The sequence below is a fragment of the Muntiacus reevesi genome, chromosome 7 (assembly GCF_963930625.1).
Source record: "Muntiacus reevesi chromosome 7, mMunRee1.1, whole genome shotgun sequence".
NCBI lineage: Eukaryota > Metazoa > Chordata > Mammalia > Artiodactyla > Cervidae > Muntiacus > Muntiacus reevesi.
The window spans coordinates 62688299-62706234 of record NC_089255.1 but is presented as its reverse complement, the minus strand read 5'-3'; the positions used below and the strand labels follow the sequence as shown (position 1 = coordinate 62706234).

At 40.5% G+C, this 17936-nt stretch overlaps 1 protein-coding gene across 1 annotated transcript; it reads right to left on the bottom strand.

Annotated features, from left to right (window-relative positions):
• Window positions 1–1469: 1469 nt before the first annotated feature.
• Window positions 1470–17230, bottom strand: GATM (glycine amidinotransferase). Its single transcript, XM_065940872.1, has 9 exons — window positions 17061–17230; window positions 15404–15622; window positions 9697–9892; window positions 8534–8724; window positions 7281–7418; window positions 6976–7140; window positions 5701–5764; window positions 5144–5260; window positions 1470–2515 (listed from the first exon to the last, which is right to left on the bottom strand). Exons 1-9 carry the CDS (start codon window positions 17127–17129, stop codon window positions 2403–2405), a joined length of 1272 nt encoding a protein of 423 aa, XP_065796944.1. The 5' UTR covers window positions 17130–17230; the 3' UTR covers window positions 1470–2402.
• Between the last annotated feature and the right edge of the window lie 706 nt (window positions 17231–17936).

The window sequence follows — 17936 nt, the reverse complement described above, 5'->3', positions numbered from 1 at the left end:
CCTTTGCGCCTCCAGATAATGCCTGCAGACAGTTGGAACAGTACCTGGGTCTCAGGACCAGGCCTAGATTAGAAGGTCCAGGCCTAGGGTCTCCCCACCCTCGTCACCCCTGGGAGTTATCGACAGATACATGGAGAAGACCTGTGCACAGGTGAGATAACCTAGCAGGACCCAGGCGAGAGGAACAGGCCCCAGGCAAGCACCCTGTGAACATCCACCCTTAACAGAGGAAGAAGACAATCCAGTGAGGTGCTCAAATGTCAACAAGAAGAGATGGGAGAAATCGGCGTTTCAGTAACCCACAAGAGGAGAGAGGTTCAAAGGAATGGTCAGTAAGGCCGGAATAGTGTTGCTTGGAAATGACACTGAGGTCAGGGATCTCAGAAGAACACTGAAGTAATAAGGTGGAAATCAGATAGCAAGAGATTGAGGAGGAAATAAAAGGTGAAAAAGTGTAAAGAGTAATAGATCATTCTTTCTGCAAGCTGAGCTTCAAACAACATTGATAGTTGCCAGAGAAATAGTTTTTGTTTTGAACATTATTTTGAACATGACTATTTGCTGAGAAAACACACACATGCAAGCACATGCACAGAGGCTGGAGTTATAAGATGATGATAACTGATGTAGCAAGTCCCTGAAAGAGAAAGATTCGAATCTAAGGACAGTTGTGTGGATTAGACCTGGTCAGAAGGTTCACCTGTTTTTCTGCAGCAGTGAGAGAAGTGTCTCTATGTAGAGGGCTGAGAAGTAAAGATGAGTGATGAGAGGAAGACATGTCTTTTCTCTTTAGAAGCTTAGCTAGTACAGGCAAGGAGAAAAAAGAACTTTACCAGGGATTGCAAACGCAGGTAAACATCTAGCGGCTTGGAGCAAAAAAGCCAATGACCTCTGTTTCCTCTGTGAAAGATAAACAATGTGATCAGATAAGAGAATAAAGTGAAAGTTTGGAATAGCCAGAGGAGAATGTGGAGGGGTGTGTAATAGAATTGCTGAGTAGTATTTAGACCTGGGAATATATACCCTAAATGTGCACCAATCCACAAGATTGTGAGGTTTCTAAAGCAAGATTCAGTTCAAGTGTAGAATGGGCAGGTATTTCTGTGGTGTGTGGAAAAAGACACCAGGAATCAAGGGCATGATGGAAGCCCTTTCAAAGTATACTTCTCCCTGCCCCCAACTCCACAGATTTTTCATAGATCAAAATATTGAGCATCTTGAGAATGGAGACTTTATCCTCTTCTGGGGCCTAGCCCCTTATATTCAGAAGACATTCAGATATTGTTGAATGACTGAATTAATCAATAAATGAAATCTGATTGCTAAACATTTCTGAATACAAGTATTAGGTTTAAATTTTTATCTACTGGGGATGAATGTATCGATTCATCCAACACATTAGAATTCTGTTCCAAGAGCTAATTCCCATAACTTAGTTATGCTTAAAATAATTAGACTGATAAAATCCATTCTGTAACACAAAAGTTTATTAGAATAAAAATACATGTACAGTATCCAACATTAAAATTATTTCACATGACATGTAGGTTTTACCTCCATTAGTTTTTTTCTTTTTTAATGCTTTTAAAGTCTGTGCTTTAAATAATGTGCACATCTGTAAACAAATCTTAGATTACCAAAGTATCCATTAGATACTGAACATGAAAATTTAGGAACTGTAACTTATAGTTATATCCTATTGCACTAAATATTTCTGTAAAATTTTGAACAGAGAAGAAAAAAAAGAGATGAGAATAAATCACTTGAAATGAGGTAAGTTGTATGAAAAGGTTTTTAGTAGCAGATATCACCAATGTTGAGATGAGAAGATTAAAAATATTCATGGAAAATTCACTTCAATGTTTGCATAGTCTAGGTTATTTTTTAAAATGAAAAACTAAAAATGAACAGAATTCCTTATTAGAAAAAGAGACAATTATCTGGTTCTGCTTAAGATCTGTATACATTCTGAGTCTTTCATTTAGAAAAAAGAAGTGATACAAACATTCACAAGTTTAGCCAAGAGGAAAAACAAAAGTGAAGTTTAAGACCAACATTTCAAGCTGCCTTATGGAAAGAAAATTAAAAATGGAGGTAGACGGTTAAATGTATTAGTGGCCACGTTACTCAAATGACTAATTTTTGTTTTGGTAGACATTCACCAAATTTTTATGCTTGAAGCCAAACAGTAAAAAATTTAGGAGTAGAGAGTAAGACCTAACACAAGTTATTTTCCTTTTATCAGAGAAAAGTAATAAAAAGAACCCAGGCTTAAGACCCCTGTTAAAAATATGATTGTTTAAAGCACTACAGTTGATGCACTTTTAAAGCAGGAAAATGAACCTTGTCCCTAAGCTTCCTAGGTTTATCTGAGGCAAAGCCCCAAGCCCCAGCAGGCCTGGTCAGTCAAAGTAGGACTGTAGGGTGCCCCGGCGACGGACATCGCAGGTCCAGCAGTGGAAGCCTCCTCCCAGGGAATTGGCATTACGAATGTTAACCTTAATGGTACTGATACCTGCATGGAAAGAGAGAGACATGGCCAGTTAAACAGACTCGTGTGAAGATTCTCCTATAGAAGTGAGCCTAAAAATGGACAGGAATCCTGCTGTTCTAACCCTTAAATCTACCCCAATCTAGGATAGTCTTTCGATTTTTATTTTCACCAATTATATTTCATCTAATCTATTCCACTGCTAATATAAAACCTTCACCAGAAAGGCAGTAGAGACTCTGAAGTCTACTTTGTTCTATTGACTGTTCACACGTCAACAGGTTTCATAAGCAGACATATCTGACAAATGTTCAAAAACACTCCAAGTAATAAAATGTTAAGTCCTTTTAGAATTATGCTTTAACTACTGGGTCAGACTGTTTCTATTTTTACCATGTCAATTTAAGAAAAAAGGAAAATTTAGTCACATTAAAAAGGTGACTTTACCTATTCACATATAAGCAGAATTTATCTGACACAATTAGCTCAACCAGGCCACCTCAAGGAAACAGTGGAAGAGAGCTCATCTGTGTGGTATGGCCATACAAATGCCAAAGCATTTCAGCCAATTAGTTTAATCTGGCACCATGTGTATTAACATGGTGATGCTGTTCATGGTGCAAGCAACCAATGGCATTTAGAAAGAATCTCTTGTGTTTGGCATAATTGGATTTTAAAAAGAAAATCTATTATCCTCTGTCTCCAGGAGCCCATTATTTTGAGAGGGAAACTAAGCTACAGAGTTGCTAAAAAGGGTCCATTGGTAATCAGAAAGGCAGCATGAGTCATCTGGAAAGCCTTTCCTGAGAAAGTGAGACTGAGCAGGACTTTGAAGAATAAAAATACGGTTTTGATATGGGTTAAAGAGTGGGCTTTTAACCGCAAACAAGCATAAGTTTCCTGATAGAAAGACATACCTATCTTAGTCAGATGGCTATAGCCGTATTAGCCCTAAATTGGAGAGAATTCAATTTGCTTTAACAAGTTCCCTATGTTCAAAAAGATTTTATTAAAAATAAAACTATATGGCTTCCCTGGTGGCTCAGTGGTAATGACTCTGCCTACCAATGCAGGAGATACGGGTTTGATCCCTAATCTGGGAAGATCCCACTTGCTGTGAAGCAACTAAGCCTGTGGGCCACAACTATTGAACCTGTCCTCTAGAGCTCAGAAGCCGCAACTACTGAAGCCTGTGTACCCCAAAGCCCGTGCTCTGCAAGACAAGCCACCACAATGAGAAGCCAGCGCACTGCAACTGGAGACTAGCCCCTGCGCACTGCAACTAGAAAAAGGCCCATGGAGCAACCAAGACCCAGCATGTCAAATAAATAATAAAAAAATTTTTTAAGTTATAAATCAAATATTTGGTACTTTATAATATTTTAAGTTGAGAAACAATAAAATCTTAATGGATAAGGAAATTTAACCCAAGCAATTAAAAAAAGCCAGAGGGGAAAAGTGGCATAGCATTAGGGGTGAAATAATCAGGTTGGGTTCAATCTAAAACTAATAGGCCAATCCTTTTTGACTGATACTTCTTTAAAGAGAGATGTTTCAAAGAGGCAAACAATCTCTTCTGAGTGGCACACCTGAAATATAACACATAAAACAGGACTTGATTTCAACAAGTGTACTGCCTGGCTTTATTTAACACTTAAATGTGTGTTAATGTCAAATATGTGATATGTCAAATAGAATGATACAGAGTGACAAACACACACACTTATGCACCCTAATAACAGCCATATGAAAATTCTTTCAACACTTTTCTCAGTATAGAATAACTGGTCTAAACTTTGAATACCAGGAAAACCAAACTCCCACCCAAGTAATAACTAGTCCTGCTTTTTTAGTTCAAAGCTGAAATGATTTACTGACACTCTTTATTTCATTTGTTTGTTCACAGTGCTTATCTAAGTTACTTCTGTATTTGTATCCTTATATGTCCTCTAAAATATGTAATGACAATTAAATTACTTTTAAAGGATCCCAACAATTTCTTTTTTAAAATAATTTCTTTGGCTGTCCTAGGTCTTCGTATCTGTGAGGGCTTTTCTCTAGTTGTGGTGAATGGGGGTTACCCTCTAGTTGTGATGCCCAGGCTTCTCACTGGGGTGTTTTCTCCTGTTGCAGAGCATGGGCCCTAGAGTGTGCTGGCTTCAGTAGTTGCAGCTCCGTGGCTCTAGAGCACAGGCTCAGTAGTTGTACTGCACAGGCTTAGTTGCTCCGTGGCAAGTGGAATCTTTCTGGATCAGGGATCAAACCGATATCTCCTGAACTGGTAGGCGGATTCTTTACCACTGAGCCACCAGTGAAGTCCAACAACTTCTTACTTGGGAAAGAGACAAACCATCTATGTGCTCATCTGCAAAGGGATAATTCTCCACCCTTGGGCACCAGGAGGTTAGATAAGTCATAGAAGATCGATGCACTTTATTGCCAAGGGGTATCTAAGGAGCCCGGGATGCATTTCCAACCTTTTGAGGTTGTGACTGTTGGAAACAAATATACTGTCCAACTATGAAATAATAATGTGGTACTTCTAAAAAGAATAGAAATTTAATTAGCTAAATCACACATCAGACCTATCATGTCACTTCTTATCATCTAATATTTTCAAATATGGCAACGTGTTTCATTTATTCTACATACCCAGCTTCTCAAACATCTTCTGAATTGGGACCTCGTTGGCATCCACCATAACACGCTTTTCATCTAGCATTAAGACATTCATGGAAAGCCATTTGGAGGACATCCAGAGTGGGTGATCTAAAAATAGCGACAACTGTTAAATCATGTCTGCTGCCATTCTTGGTTAAAGCAAAAAAGATTCGAAAGTGAAGAATATTCAAGTGACAGCTCAATTCTTCCAGTATTTCAGTGAAATTTTATTTTAATCCTAAGGCTATCTGTAAGTTATTAATCAACACACATTTGGATTTCACCTTGTTGTCTTTAAAAACTCGTTTCTTGCTTCCTGTGATGTTTTATACTGATTTTTCCTGTATTTTCACTTTCATTTTCTATGGAAGGAGAGGTTGTGAACACAAGTCTAGCCTTGTTCTAGTACCTGTAGCCCCAAGCGCCAATTTATTCCTTACTGGGAAAACATTCTAAATTGCTAATATGTGGGTTGCTGTCTATAGGTGGAAGATTCTTGGCCACTGTAGTAATCATTATAGGCTATGAGTATACAAAAGTAAACATACCATCTGGGATGACTGGCATTGGAGGAGTAACTATGGTCCATCCTGCTTTCTTGAAAAGATCAATCTGCAAGACCAAAAAAAACCCCCCAAACCCAAAGAGACTTAAATCTTTAATAGATACTATTCTTATTCTTTGCCTCCGGTAGTCCTTATGATTAACATTTCTTTCTGAGAATCTGTCTTCTCAAATGCCAAAATTAAAAAATTAAAATTTCAAAACATTTGGATGATTTTGTCTGAATCTTAGTTAAAATGTACACAAAATCCTCAGATTGCCAGATTAAAGTTAAAAAAGTAAGAGAAAAGTTAAAAGCTTTAAAAAATATTCTTGTGCTTTTCACAGGTTTCAGAGATTTGAAAAAACCAAAGACACTTTCTTTGAGAAATTCTCATTAAAGAAAATGAAAACATTTCCTATTTATAAGAACACAGAATATGACTATGTCAAACCCACAGTCCATCTACTTCACATTCTGTCACCTTGCATCTGTGATCATGGTATAAAAACAGATGTTAGCAGTGTACTCCCAAAGAACCGTAACTGTCCTTAGTGACCTGTTACAACCCAATCATCCCTATCATCACATACCCACTTAGTATGTCAATAAATTGTCTTAAAATATTCAATATGTATAATTTATATAAAATGAAATGAATAGGTAATTGTTGTCATTGGGTCTAAACATATGGAATGGAAATGAACAGTGATACGGTAAAATAGTTAATTTCACAGTGGTGTACTGCAACCCAGAAATAACACAAAATCACTAACCGCCCAATTGGAAGTAGAGGGCAGTGGGCAGAGGTAGGAGGCTGCAAGAGCAGCGGCTCCATTCCTTCCCTGCAGGGTGGAGGTGGGGGGCTGAAAGGGTCCCCACTGGAGAGGGAAGAAGACACACTACCCAGTGGTGTGACCCCAGACATGCAGAGATCATTTTGTTTGCAATTCAGCTGCTGAGGAACCTTACCTGCAAGTTATGAGTTAATACTATGTTCAATAAAATACCCACAAACGCACAAAATTGAGGCTCTGACAGCAGCAAGCAGCCAAAGTTAAAGTCTAATTATCACAATTACAAATGTATATTTCTGTGTTGGACATCCTGTAGTAAATGTAACATAAGCAATCCAGTGTTTGATCATAATAATATTGAGCATTGCTGACTCTGTCATTTAGAACCATTAGGAATCATGGAAATGCTTAAAATAAAAGTGGCAATTCCTTCAGTTGCCAGGCTCTTGGTTCGTTTTCCAGAGTCCTAAGAACTCCCCTACCTGGTGACATGGTCGGTCAGGGTTGGAAAGCACAAGACCAGGCCCAATGATATTGAAGGTGGCGTCAATGTGCATTGGATTGGGGTCTTTAAAGGAAATAACGTGCACTCTGTAGTCTGGAGCAAGATGCTTACGCATCCATTCAATGCCCATGTAGTTTGTAACCTGAAAACAGAGAGAGGGACATAAGCCTGTAAAAACTTGGTTCTGTGTTTAGATAAGGAAAAACAGGGTGAAAATATTTTAATTTGAAAATTTAAAAGATAATAGTAAAGTGAGAAATTTCCAAGGCAGCCTTTGTCAACCTGGCTTCTTTGTACGAAGATATCTCTTCCAGCTCGAATGAAATCAGCAGCATCAAAGCATGGCTCAAACTCGGTTGTCACAAACTTTCCCTGAGCAGCCAATTTGTGTCTGTCTTCTACAGAATGGACGGGGTAATCCTAATTGGAACAAGAACGAACACACACAATGCATTGGTTCATGAGGAAATGATTCATAGGGCCTTTATCATTAAGAAATTAGTTCAATGTCATCATTTCCCCCAATATTACTACCCTGTTCTAGACCAAAACATGCCTGGGAAGATATAAGCCTATGCTAAGCAAACCAAAATAAACAAAACCAAAGAAATTTAAAAACTAGTCGAGACAAGTTTCTGATATTCAATACTTGGAAGCAAGTGATACAGAGGAATACAGATGAAAATATTCCATAACCCATACGTTGACTTATGAAGCTATCCACAGTATTGAAAATCAACAGGATGAAGCCATTCTGTTCTTTTAGAAAAGGAATTTGGCCCTGAGCCTAACTCTTACCATAAAATGAATTGCCATGCATCCCCAACTAAATCTGATTGGGTGTGTATATTGGGTAACACATTCATTACTTCCGTCTTTATTTATTTATTTTTTACTTTTTTGGCTACTCCATGCAGCATGTGGGATCTTAGTTCTCCGACTAGGGAATGAACCTGCACCCCCTGAATTGGAAGCACGGAGTCTTAACCACTGGACCACCAGGCAAGTCCCACTTACTTCTGTCTTTAAACTCATAAAGGGTTTAAAGAAATTTTGACTTTTTGATTCTTTGCATAAGTCATCAAATAGTAAGTGATCTGATAAGGGACATATATGCTTCCTTCTACTGTAAATATGGCCTACAGACCAAATTCTTTCTCTAGAAGAGGCTGAAGTTCAGCGTAGTGGCTCTTCTGTCTCCACCAATGAATAGGTATGTGCCTTTAGGCAAGTATTCTTCCCTGTAATGGAATGAAGCTATTCCCTCATAGGGTTGTGAAAAATAAACAGGACTGAAGAGGTATATAAAGTGCTTAGCTCAAGATCTGCTAAACGTGGTAAACAACAGTAAGTGTTAGCTATTATTATCACAATATCATTTACTCTTATTTTCATCATAAGACAATCATTTATTGAAAAGTAGGTGATCTCAGTTTCTGAAATACATAATAAATACAAGGTAACAGAGAATCTCTCAGTCTCTGTGGATTATTTTAAAAAGTTACTAATAAGCGTTCCCACAATTGAAGACTTACTTGGTCATAAAGCTCATCAGCCATTGTGGGCTTAGGAGCTGTTGTCCACTTGGCCCCACGGCGGAAGTAGTCTTTGATAATTGCTCTGTATGCACGGTACTCAAAGAAGCGAGAGCGCCAGGCCATGGGAGCCTCGATAATCTCATTTCCCACAACTATCAGGATGTCTCGAGGCATCGCACCATATAAACCTGTTAAGCCAGAAAATTCCAGAGCAACCTCAGTGATGCTGATTTGCAAGACAGAAGAGTCTATATAATATGATCCCTTTCTTTGGTAAAAAAATAAAAATTGCAGAAAATTTATATGTGTATAATATATATAATTACATGCAGATGAAAAAATATTAAATGATACATGCTAGATAATGTTAACATGAATTCTGTATGGGGATGATGAAGCCAAAAAAAGAAGAAAGGAAGAAAGAACAGAAAAAAAAAAAACCAAAGCACCTCTTGTTTGAAGAGATATTGAACCACCAAGTTTTCACCTTTTATAGCTCCTAACAGTGTTTCTCAGGGAATATCAGTACTACAAGATGAAAACTGGGCCAAGGATCACTTTTACAACTGTAAATTAGAACACACTGAACTCAGGCACAAGAACAATCTTGCAAGAATGTCAGTTAAAAATAAGATGGGAATGTTTCTGTCCCCCCCCAAACAAATTTTTACATTTTATTTTTAAACTCATTCACAAGTTTTTCATGTTCTTTGCTCACGATTTTTTTTTTCTTGCATTTAAGGTACTTCCAGGATTGGTCTCCTGCTGCTGATGTACATGCAGTGGTAAGCAGTAAACTAGGGGTATGCGGGGATCCCTAATTTGTAGTGAATGTATTCCCACCATGTTCTGTTCCCCTTTTAATTTCTGTTCATGAGGAAAACTAAATGGAATCCACTGTTCTTATGAAAGGAAATGCTCAGGAGGTTTAGAAAAAACTTCTGCTTCTTTTAATGAGACTCTAGATTGGCAATGGAGTTGAGAATGTGTACATTTCAATCTTACCACAAAGAATTAAACTGTCCCTAAATAATCTTTAAAGTTTTGAAAGATTATTAAAACAAAGGAATCTCTGAGAAATAACCAGAGCTTTCCCCTTACACATTGAGAAAAATGAAAAACTTTAAACACTAGCAGTTTAAATATTCAACATGACTTACCCGTAGACTCAAAATCAGGAGTTTTATACTTCAGTGACCAGTCAATGGGGTCAGGCCTCCTCACTGTCACTCCTTCCATTTTTAAAATATTGCACATTTCTTCAATTTCAGCAACAGCCTTTTTCAAATGATCTTTGGGAAAATAACTGCCCCCATACTTTTGGTAAAAAGGCCAGTACTTTTCATATGTGTTGGCCTAGAACCAGAAGAAAGTAAATGAAACTTAACAGGAAAAAAATACAACTCAAAATATGTTCATAGGTTGTGAACAATAATTTGTATAACTTAAAAGAACTAAGACTGAGACTACATCCAATCTAGTGTTCATCCCCAGAAACAAGCACACTTGATTGACTCTCTGGAGAGATAATCAATATTTGTTGAATGAAGATCTCTAAATTCTCTTGATGTTTTGAGAGCTTTTCTTCCTTCTGCCTGAGATCTCATGCCTTACCACGCACAGCACGTCTGCCCTCACACGGGCTTGGAATGCTCTTGGGCCAGTGTTCACATGCTGTATAAACAAAATAGGACATGGTGCTCCCAATGGACAGTTGCAATGAAATCAAGTAAGAGAACAAACAGAATAGATAAAGAGAATAAAAGCACACTTACAGATGATAAAACCGTGGCTGTCCACACATCCCAGAATTTTGTCTAAAAAACAGCACTTCAGGACGCTTTGTAGAAAAATAGGACACTGCTCCCTTAAAGGTTAGGGACATGCTCTCAAATATGCTTTGTTTCTCTTAAAAATCCATTTGTGATTATTTTCTCATTCAACAGAATAACCACTTGGCAAAACTGTGCAGCGATATAAGTCTGCTTTTAGTGTTTCCTATCCTTCCCTGCCAATATGTCTCCCCACCACAGCTTTTCTCTCCCCAATCCATCCAAGCTCTCCTGTTGCTTCAGGTCTTTCACCATAAAAAGAAGTGATCTGATAAGCAAATTCACAAATTTTTAAGTAGCTGAAAAAAAAAAAAAAAGCTGAACATTTAGGAAGTGTCCAAGGGCTATTTAAAAGACAATGGAAAGAAGTTGAATGTTTTAAATTAAAAATGCTCAATCAATTGCCAAAAATCACTACTGAATTAGGGTAGGTAACAACAACTGTAAAATGCTGGTTTTCAAAAGTATAAAACTCTGAAGGCTTTTGCATTCAGATTGTTTTGCCTGTGCCAAGTTCTCAGTCAAATTAAAGAAATATGTTGGGGAATGTAAGGGATGCATATGGATATAATTTATCAACACAGAAAAAGCAGAATTCCAATCAGAAGATCTAAATGCTAAGAAAAAGCCTTGGACCTTCATCAAAAGATTGGCAATGTACATTTGTATGTCTTAAGTTTTTTAAAAAATGTAAGCTGGTGTTTTTAAAATGTTTCTTTGTTATTACTGATTAACCAGACAACTAGGAGTTCTAATCATGTCCTATAAGGTTTCCGTCACCAATCACACAATTTCAGACAGTGGTTAAGTGCCATAAAGAAGGGGAAATTGGGTAATGAGATAAGACTGTCTAGATGTCGAGCTCTTTAATGTCAAAGACCGTATTTTTTCCAGATTTTATGTCTCTACTTCCACTTTCATCTCAGCCTGATAAATAACAAACATATGGAAGCAGACCTGCCTCTTGGCAGTTCAACATCTAGGTTCACATCAATTAGGCTGGAGCTGAGCCTACTGGAGATGGACTAAAAATCTGAAAAACAGGTCTTCAGCAAACAGGGAGAAGCCAGTGAAGCTGTAAAACAGGGGCTGGCAAACTAAAGTCCATGGGCCAAACCTGGACTGCTGCCTTTTTTTTGTCAATAAAGTTTTATGGAACACAGACACACACACATTCATTTACACATTGTCTGTGGTGGGTTTGCACCACAGTGCAGAGTTGAGAGTGGTGTAGCTATGACAGAGACCTATGGTGTACAAAGCCTGAAACAATTATCTAGCCCTGTACAGAAAAACCTTGCCAAGCCCTGTCTAAAGGATCACTTAGTTGCTTGCATTTTGAAGATCTATAGACAGACAATAAGCTCAAATTCTGGCCCATAAACAATGTTATCAAAATTAAAAATGTGAGTACTTTTTAAGATCAATCCACTCTTTAAAAAAATAAATAAATAAATTAAGAGCACTCTACTGTTTTCTACTCCTAGGAAGTCCTGCAGTGGCAAGCAAAGGAGAGGGTAATAATGGCTCTTTATTTTCCTCTCAGATACATCCTGGTACTGCTCATCCATTCACTGTTTCCTCCTTCTCATGCCAGGCACATCTCTTACAGTCCACCAGGGGACAAGAAGCCTTTGAAAGTTTTACACTGGGTAACAGCAGAGGCGCAGCCATGTTGTCTCACTGGACACATTCCAGAATAGCCCATGTGACTATCTGTGCAGAGTGGAGCTTGCCTGATAAATATAAAGTAAACTTTCCTGGGAGAAAAAAAGTTATTTGAACAAGTGTGAATTCTCTTGTATAGCTCAAACTCTGGCTAAAGGTTGGACAAAGTCTAAATGATCAGGCTAGACTACATTTTCCAAGAGATAGTTGAAAATTATTTACACTTCCTTTAGAACCCTGATAAATGAGTTAGCAATCATTTACCAACTGTCTGCAAGATTTAAAAAAAAACACTATACTAAATGCTTAGCATGTGATTTTTTAATCATCTGTTACAGAGATGTGGCTGTATTCCTAGAAACTGGATAGTCATTCAGAGCCTAAAATCCTTCAGAGGTATTTGCCAAATAAATTTTAAACACTGTCTTTGGAAGGTTAGGAAATCTCAGTAGAAACTTATTATTTATCCAGCTGCAAACTTACATTACATTAACCTTTATCGACTTTATAGTTTTTAAAATGTAGTCCTTTCATCAAGGGCATTATTTAAAAAAGCAAAACAAAAAACACATATTTGATCAAAAGTATTCACTATGCTTTGCAGAATAAAAAGCCATATAGCTTTCAAAACTTGTGCTTCCTGATGACTATGTTCCTCATTCCCATTTCTCTAGCACTTATATCTTCCAGCATACCTTATGCTGTAACTACCTATAGTTTACCACATTATTTTATATTTTACTGGTCCCAAACTGCTTTATATAGCTGTCATAATCCTCCAAGTAGAAGGTAAGACATTGCCTTCTAATCTTAGATTTAATTTCTTCTCTCTCAATACCTAGTTTCATATGTGGCATAAAGCAGAAATAACCAGAGAAATGAATGAATCAGTACTGCTAATGCTACTATTATTTACAATGATTACATCCTCAATGGACTTGGCAAACTGCATCCATACAACTATAATGAGCTGTAGTTTTTTCCTTTGAAAATAACATCTAACCCTTTACCTTCTTGTTTAATCTCATTAGATGGATAGCAAACCATTTAATATCTTCATTTTAGTGAGGCCCAGAAATTTGTGGAATCAAGATCACAAGGTCAAACAGCTGATTAATTGACTTTAGCTAATAAGCTTTTATGAAATAACTAATTCAATCCTGGTCTCCTGACTTTAGCCTAGCACACCTTCCAAAAGCCCATCAAATTCCAAAATATAAGGTCTTAAGTCCAATAACAAAGAACTCAAAATAATGTTTTAGAAGTCCGATTCCATAAGATCACATGATATAAAAGTCAATCATTCTAAAGACAAACAGAAGGATAAACTACACCTGAATTTGAAATTTATTTTCACCCAGACCACTTCAGTATTCTTGCCTGGAGAATTCCATGGACAGAGGAGCCTGGTGGGCTACAGTCCATGGGGTCGCAAAGAGTCAGACACGACTGAGCGATCAACACAATAAAATGGTTAGGGGATGAGAAGTCCTTCTAAGAAAAGACTTTAAAAAGATCATGCCTTTTTAAAACATGTGGATGGTACATAAATTAATCTGTTCATCAAATTTCACATATCAGAACCAAAGGTAGTTTCAGAACAATCAGAAGCCTTCTCTTCAAGGTCTAACTCAAGAATTATTTTCTTCCTTTAGGAAGACTTCCTAATTGTCCAGCACTTGGTCACTGTTTTCCCCTTCCCTCTCCTGGCACTTGAATTCAGCTGCCTTGTCAGTTAGTTACCATAAGATACAGAGTAACAATCTCAGTTGCTAAACATAAACATCATAAATATCCTCTCTCTCCAGATGGAAAGGAAGTTCTTTTGTGCTAATAACTCTGGAGACTTGATACAAGATAGGCAACATATCTGATGATGATGATTTCTGTTTAATTCCTCAACCCACATTACAAATAATATGTTAACATTCAGGAGGAATTTAAGTGTACCGAAGATATATTCATAACCTATTGTTAATGGAAGCCTAGACTGTGCCTGCAGTGTGGATGGAGCTGTTAGGCCGTATACAACTAGAACACCAGCCCACAGAGGCTCTGGTTATAAAAATATTATAGATAAAGAGCACTAAGAGTTTTTAAAAGGGAAGATATTACTTGTTACCAGGGAAATCTTGAAAGGCTTCGTGGGAGGTGCCAGGGGAACTAGGAAGGAAGAGGAGGAGGTTTAAACTGCCGACAAAAGGAGTGCAGGAAGGTATGTGGGAGAGTTCTATCTGGGAGCAAAGGCCTGAGGCTTGTTTGGGGAACAGTGGGTAGTCTAGTTTGGTTGTTTATATTGCTATCTTACAAAGTCTGCTGAAAACTGGGGGAAATTATTAAGAGGCGAGAGGCTGGCAAAATAGAGGACTGAGAAGCAGATGAGTAACAAGACTGAATTTTGGTTTTAAAAAATCACTCTGACAGAAGCTGGAAGTGGTTTAGAGAGTAGAGCAAGTAAGGGAGACCAGTTAGGAGTCAACTTCCCTGCTGCCCAGGGAAGTATCTACCATACGCAGATGGTAAAGAATCTGCCTGCAATGCGGGAGACCTGGGTTTGATCCCTGGGTTGGGAAGATTCCCTGGAGAAGGAAATGGCAACCCACTCCAGTATTCTTGCTGGAAAAATCACACAGACAAAGGAGCCTGGTGGGCTACAATCCACGGGGTCACAAAAAGTTGGACACGACTGACTAACACACACACACATACAGTTAGGAGTTAACTGCGACAGTTCAGGCAGCAGATAAGATCCTGACCTAAGATAGTAGCAGAGAGATGGAGCTGAGGTTCACTTTGACAAAAGACTTGTTAGATCTTGGAGAATGGATGTGTAGGATGTGACTGAAGGAGAAGTAAAAGATGATTCTTTGATGTTTAGCTTGAATAAATAGGAATGCTAAAACCTGAAAGAAAGCAATGAAGAAGGCCCCAGTTTTGCAGAGTGGCTGGTAGCTGAACTCACATGTGCCACGTTTGAAGTCTGGTGGCAACATCCCATAAGGAATTTAGCGTGTTCGTATGGACAGAATTCAGGAGAGACATCTGGACCAGAATGGAGGCATGGAATGAAACTGTGAGATCAGCTAAAGTGAAATTCGGTTCAATCCCAACATTATAGACAGTAAAAGAAGGTGAAGTGAGAAACAGTGGAAAAACTAATATCCACTCCCCCACCCCCAGAAAAGGTCTCACGGAACCTGAAAGAGGGAGTAATCCCTGGAGTAAATGATGTCAAATAGTGCAGAGATGCCAAGTAAAGTAGCATCAGCCACTGGACTTGGGTCGTCCTGGGTAAGCCAGAGAGAATGCATTTCCAGAGGAGTGGGGGCAGAAGCCAGACCGCAGCCATGGGAAACCCTTGCTTTACCTTCACCTCCACAGTGAACGGTGGAACACAGGCATTTTCTGCTCTGCCCACGATCACTTCCTCTAAGGGGTCCCATTCGTTGAAAGAGGAGACAGGGCAGTCCTTGGGCAGAGGATCAGTGGCCTTGTCATCAGCTGCACAGGAATTCCGGGAGGAAGCCGTAGCTGCCTGGGTGCTCTGGAAAGTTCGCTGCACCCATCCTGTTACAGTTCTTCCAAGCTTCCAAGAACAAAGAAGAGATTATTGTGTGGTCCTGTACAGTACTTGTGGGAGGCAGAAGCAGAGGTGGGATGAAAACCTACGCTAACACAGTCAGGCATTTAAAATCTTTGCAGAGAATGTAAACTGAGATGTTAACCTATAGGTGGGTAGTGGGGTTATAGGAGATTGTACTTTCTTGTTTATTTATAATGTACTTTTAAACCTATGTTGTTAGTTGGAATAATTCTTTAAAACTCCTCAGAATATTTTGTCTCTAAACACCATACACATCTCAGAATAGTTTTCTGCAATCAAGCTTTAAGCCCTTCTTCTGTGGTTGATGGGTCACCCTTCTTCCCAGAAAGCCACGGAAAGCAACCTCCCCTAAGTCCAGCAGGGGGAGGGAGCCTCCTTCCCCCTCCAGACCAAAGGTTACCAATATTAAAGTTTCCCCCACCTCCTCAAATTAAAATATAGAAAGCATTTGTAAAGCATTTTATCTTTTAGAATAATCAGTTTCAAGCCATAAATTTCTCCTCACTGACATACACTTCACATTCTTTGGCACTGCAGTTAGGAGAGAGTGACCAAGTGCTACGGGCTGCATTTTGCAGATGGTCCATAGTACCCGAGCCAAGATAAGGATTAACTAACCCACGTACAAATTTAAACGACTGGAAAGGAGATCTAAGAACTTCATAAAAGCCTTTTGAAAATGTAGAGCCTATAAATTCTAGAGGAGGGAGAGTCCCTCTTACGCAGGACAAACCTCGCCCTCCCCCCGCCCCCAAATCTTTGTTAAAAGTCTAAGGAAGGAGACAGGAGGGGAGCCAGGTTGGAGACCAAAACAGGAGGGAGTGACAGCTGTTTCGAAGCCAGTTGCAGCGGGAAGCCAAACTGCCCGACTCTTCCAGCCCCAGGAGCTAGGGAGGGTCTGCAGGCGCGTGCCTGCATACCAGGGAAGCGGAGGGCAGGACCGGACAGAAATCCGGTAAAGATCGAACTCGCTCCGACTCCCCTTGCGTCTCAGGACTCCATGTTACACCTGGAAAGGGCCTGCTCGCTCCCCCTCTGTCCCCGAGCCTCTTTCCGCCCCTTCTCCCGTCCGTCCGCTCTACTCGCCAGCCCAGCTCTTTGCCCACCCCGGGCCCTGAGCCCCCACCCCCACCCCCGAGCCCACCCTTCTCGCTGAGGTGTTGCTTGTCACTCCACCCCCATCCGGCTGGGGGTGCGGCGCCCCCTGCTCAGACAGCCCCTGTGTCCCCAGGGTGTCGCCCCAACGCACGCCCCCCTTCCCCAGGGACACCGCCGAGCTCCCGGCAGGCGGCGGAGGCTCTTGAAGCGGGGCTTCCGACGGGGCCCAGAAAGGACACGGTCGGGCAAAGCTGGCGGGGGGACAGCGAGGGAAGGAGGGGGGAGAGCACGCGGCCGGCCGACGAGGCGACGGCGCACGCACCCGAGACCCGATGTAGTGCAGCGCTTCGGCGCCGCGGCTCCCGCCGCGCAGACACCGCACCCGCAGCATCGCCCCGTGCCCGCCTGGTCTTCACGCCGACCGTGTCCGGAGCTCGGCCGCCTCCGTCCGAGCCTCCTGAGAGCGCGTCCGCGGCGCGGTGTCCTCGCGCGCGGCCTTTTGTAGCCTCGCCCCGCCCCGGCCGCCCCCCGTGCGCCCCATTGGCTGCCGGGAGCAGGTGGCGGGGCCGCCAGAGTTAGGAACTGCGCTGACCGCGGGGGCGCGGGGGCGAGTCGGCGAGGCCTTCGAACCGGCCTTTTGTTAGCGTGTTGATCCGCCCACTGGCGTGTGCAGTGGCCTGTCGGGGCCCCCTGAACGACGGAGAGGGGGGACGCTACTTCTGATGAGGTTATGTAATGAGAGAGATATAGATAGATAGATAGATATAGACAGTTTAAAATTCACATTTATGGATTTAAATATGCAAAGAATGAGTACAGTCTTAAGTTTAAGTTCATCTCGGTGCACAAGCTGACCCAATCCCCCCATTTTGCAGTGAACGAAACCACCTCAAGATTTAGAGCCACACCGGATGGAGACTCGAGGGGACTAGGTCTGGAACTTGAGTCATCCTCTCCTGGGGTGCTGCGCGGTCCACCCACTAGCCGCTTGGGTGTTCTTTGGAATACGTGCCTTTCCAATAGTCTTTGGCCATGTGCCCTTGGCTTGAGAGACTCAGGAAAACAGAGATAAATGTGGGCCAGAAACAAGGGAGGACCGCAGAGAGTTTTTTCCTTTTCCCTTCGATTTTATGTATTTAAATTTTTGTTTCAATTTGATAAGGGTACATTTGTTAGGAAAGCAGCACTCTAAGAGCGC

Excerpts from the sequence above, each read along its gene's own strand:
- GATM (XM_065940872.1), bottom strand. The coding sequence starts at position 17,129 with ATGCTGCGGGTGCGGTGTCTGCGCGGCGGGAGCCGCGGCGCCGAAGCG. Across the intron at positions 8,725-9,696 it reads TCCTGATTTTGAGTCTACGG|GTTTATATGGTGCGATGCCT; the intron begins GTAAGTCATGTT and ends CTGGCTTAACAG. Across the intron at positions 7,141-7,280 it reads TCTTCGTACAAAGAAGCCAG|GTTACAAACTACATGGGCAT; the intron begins GTTGACAAAGGC and ends CTCTGTTTTCAG.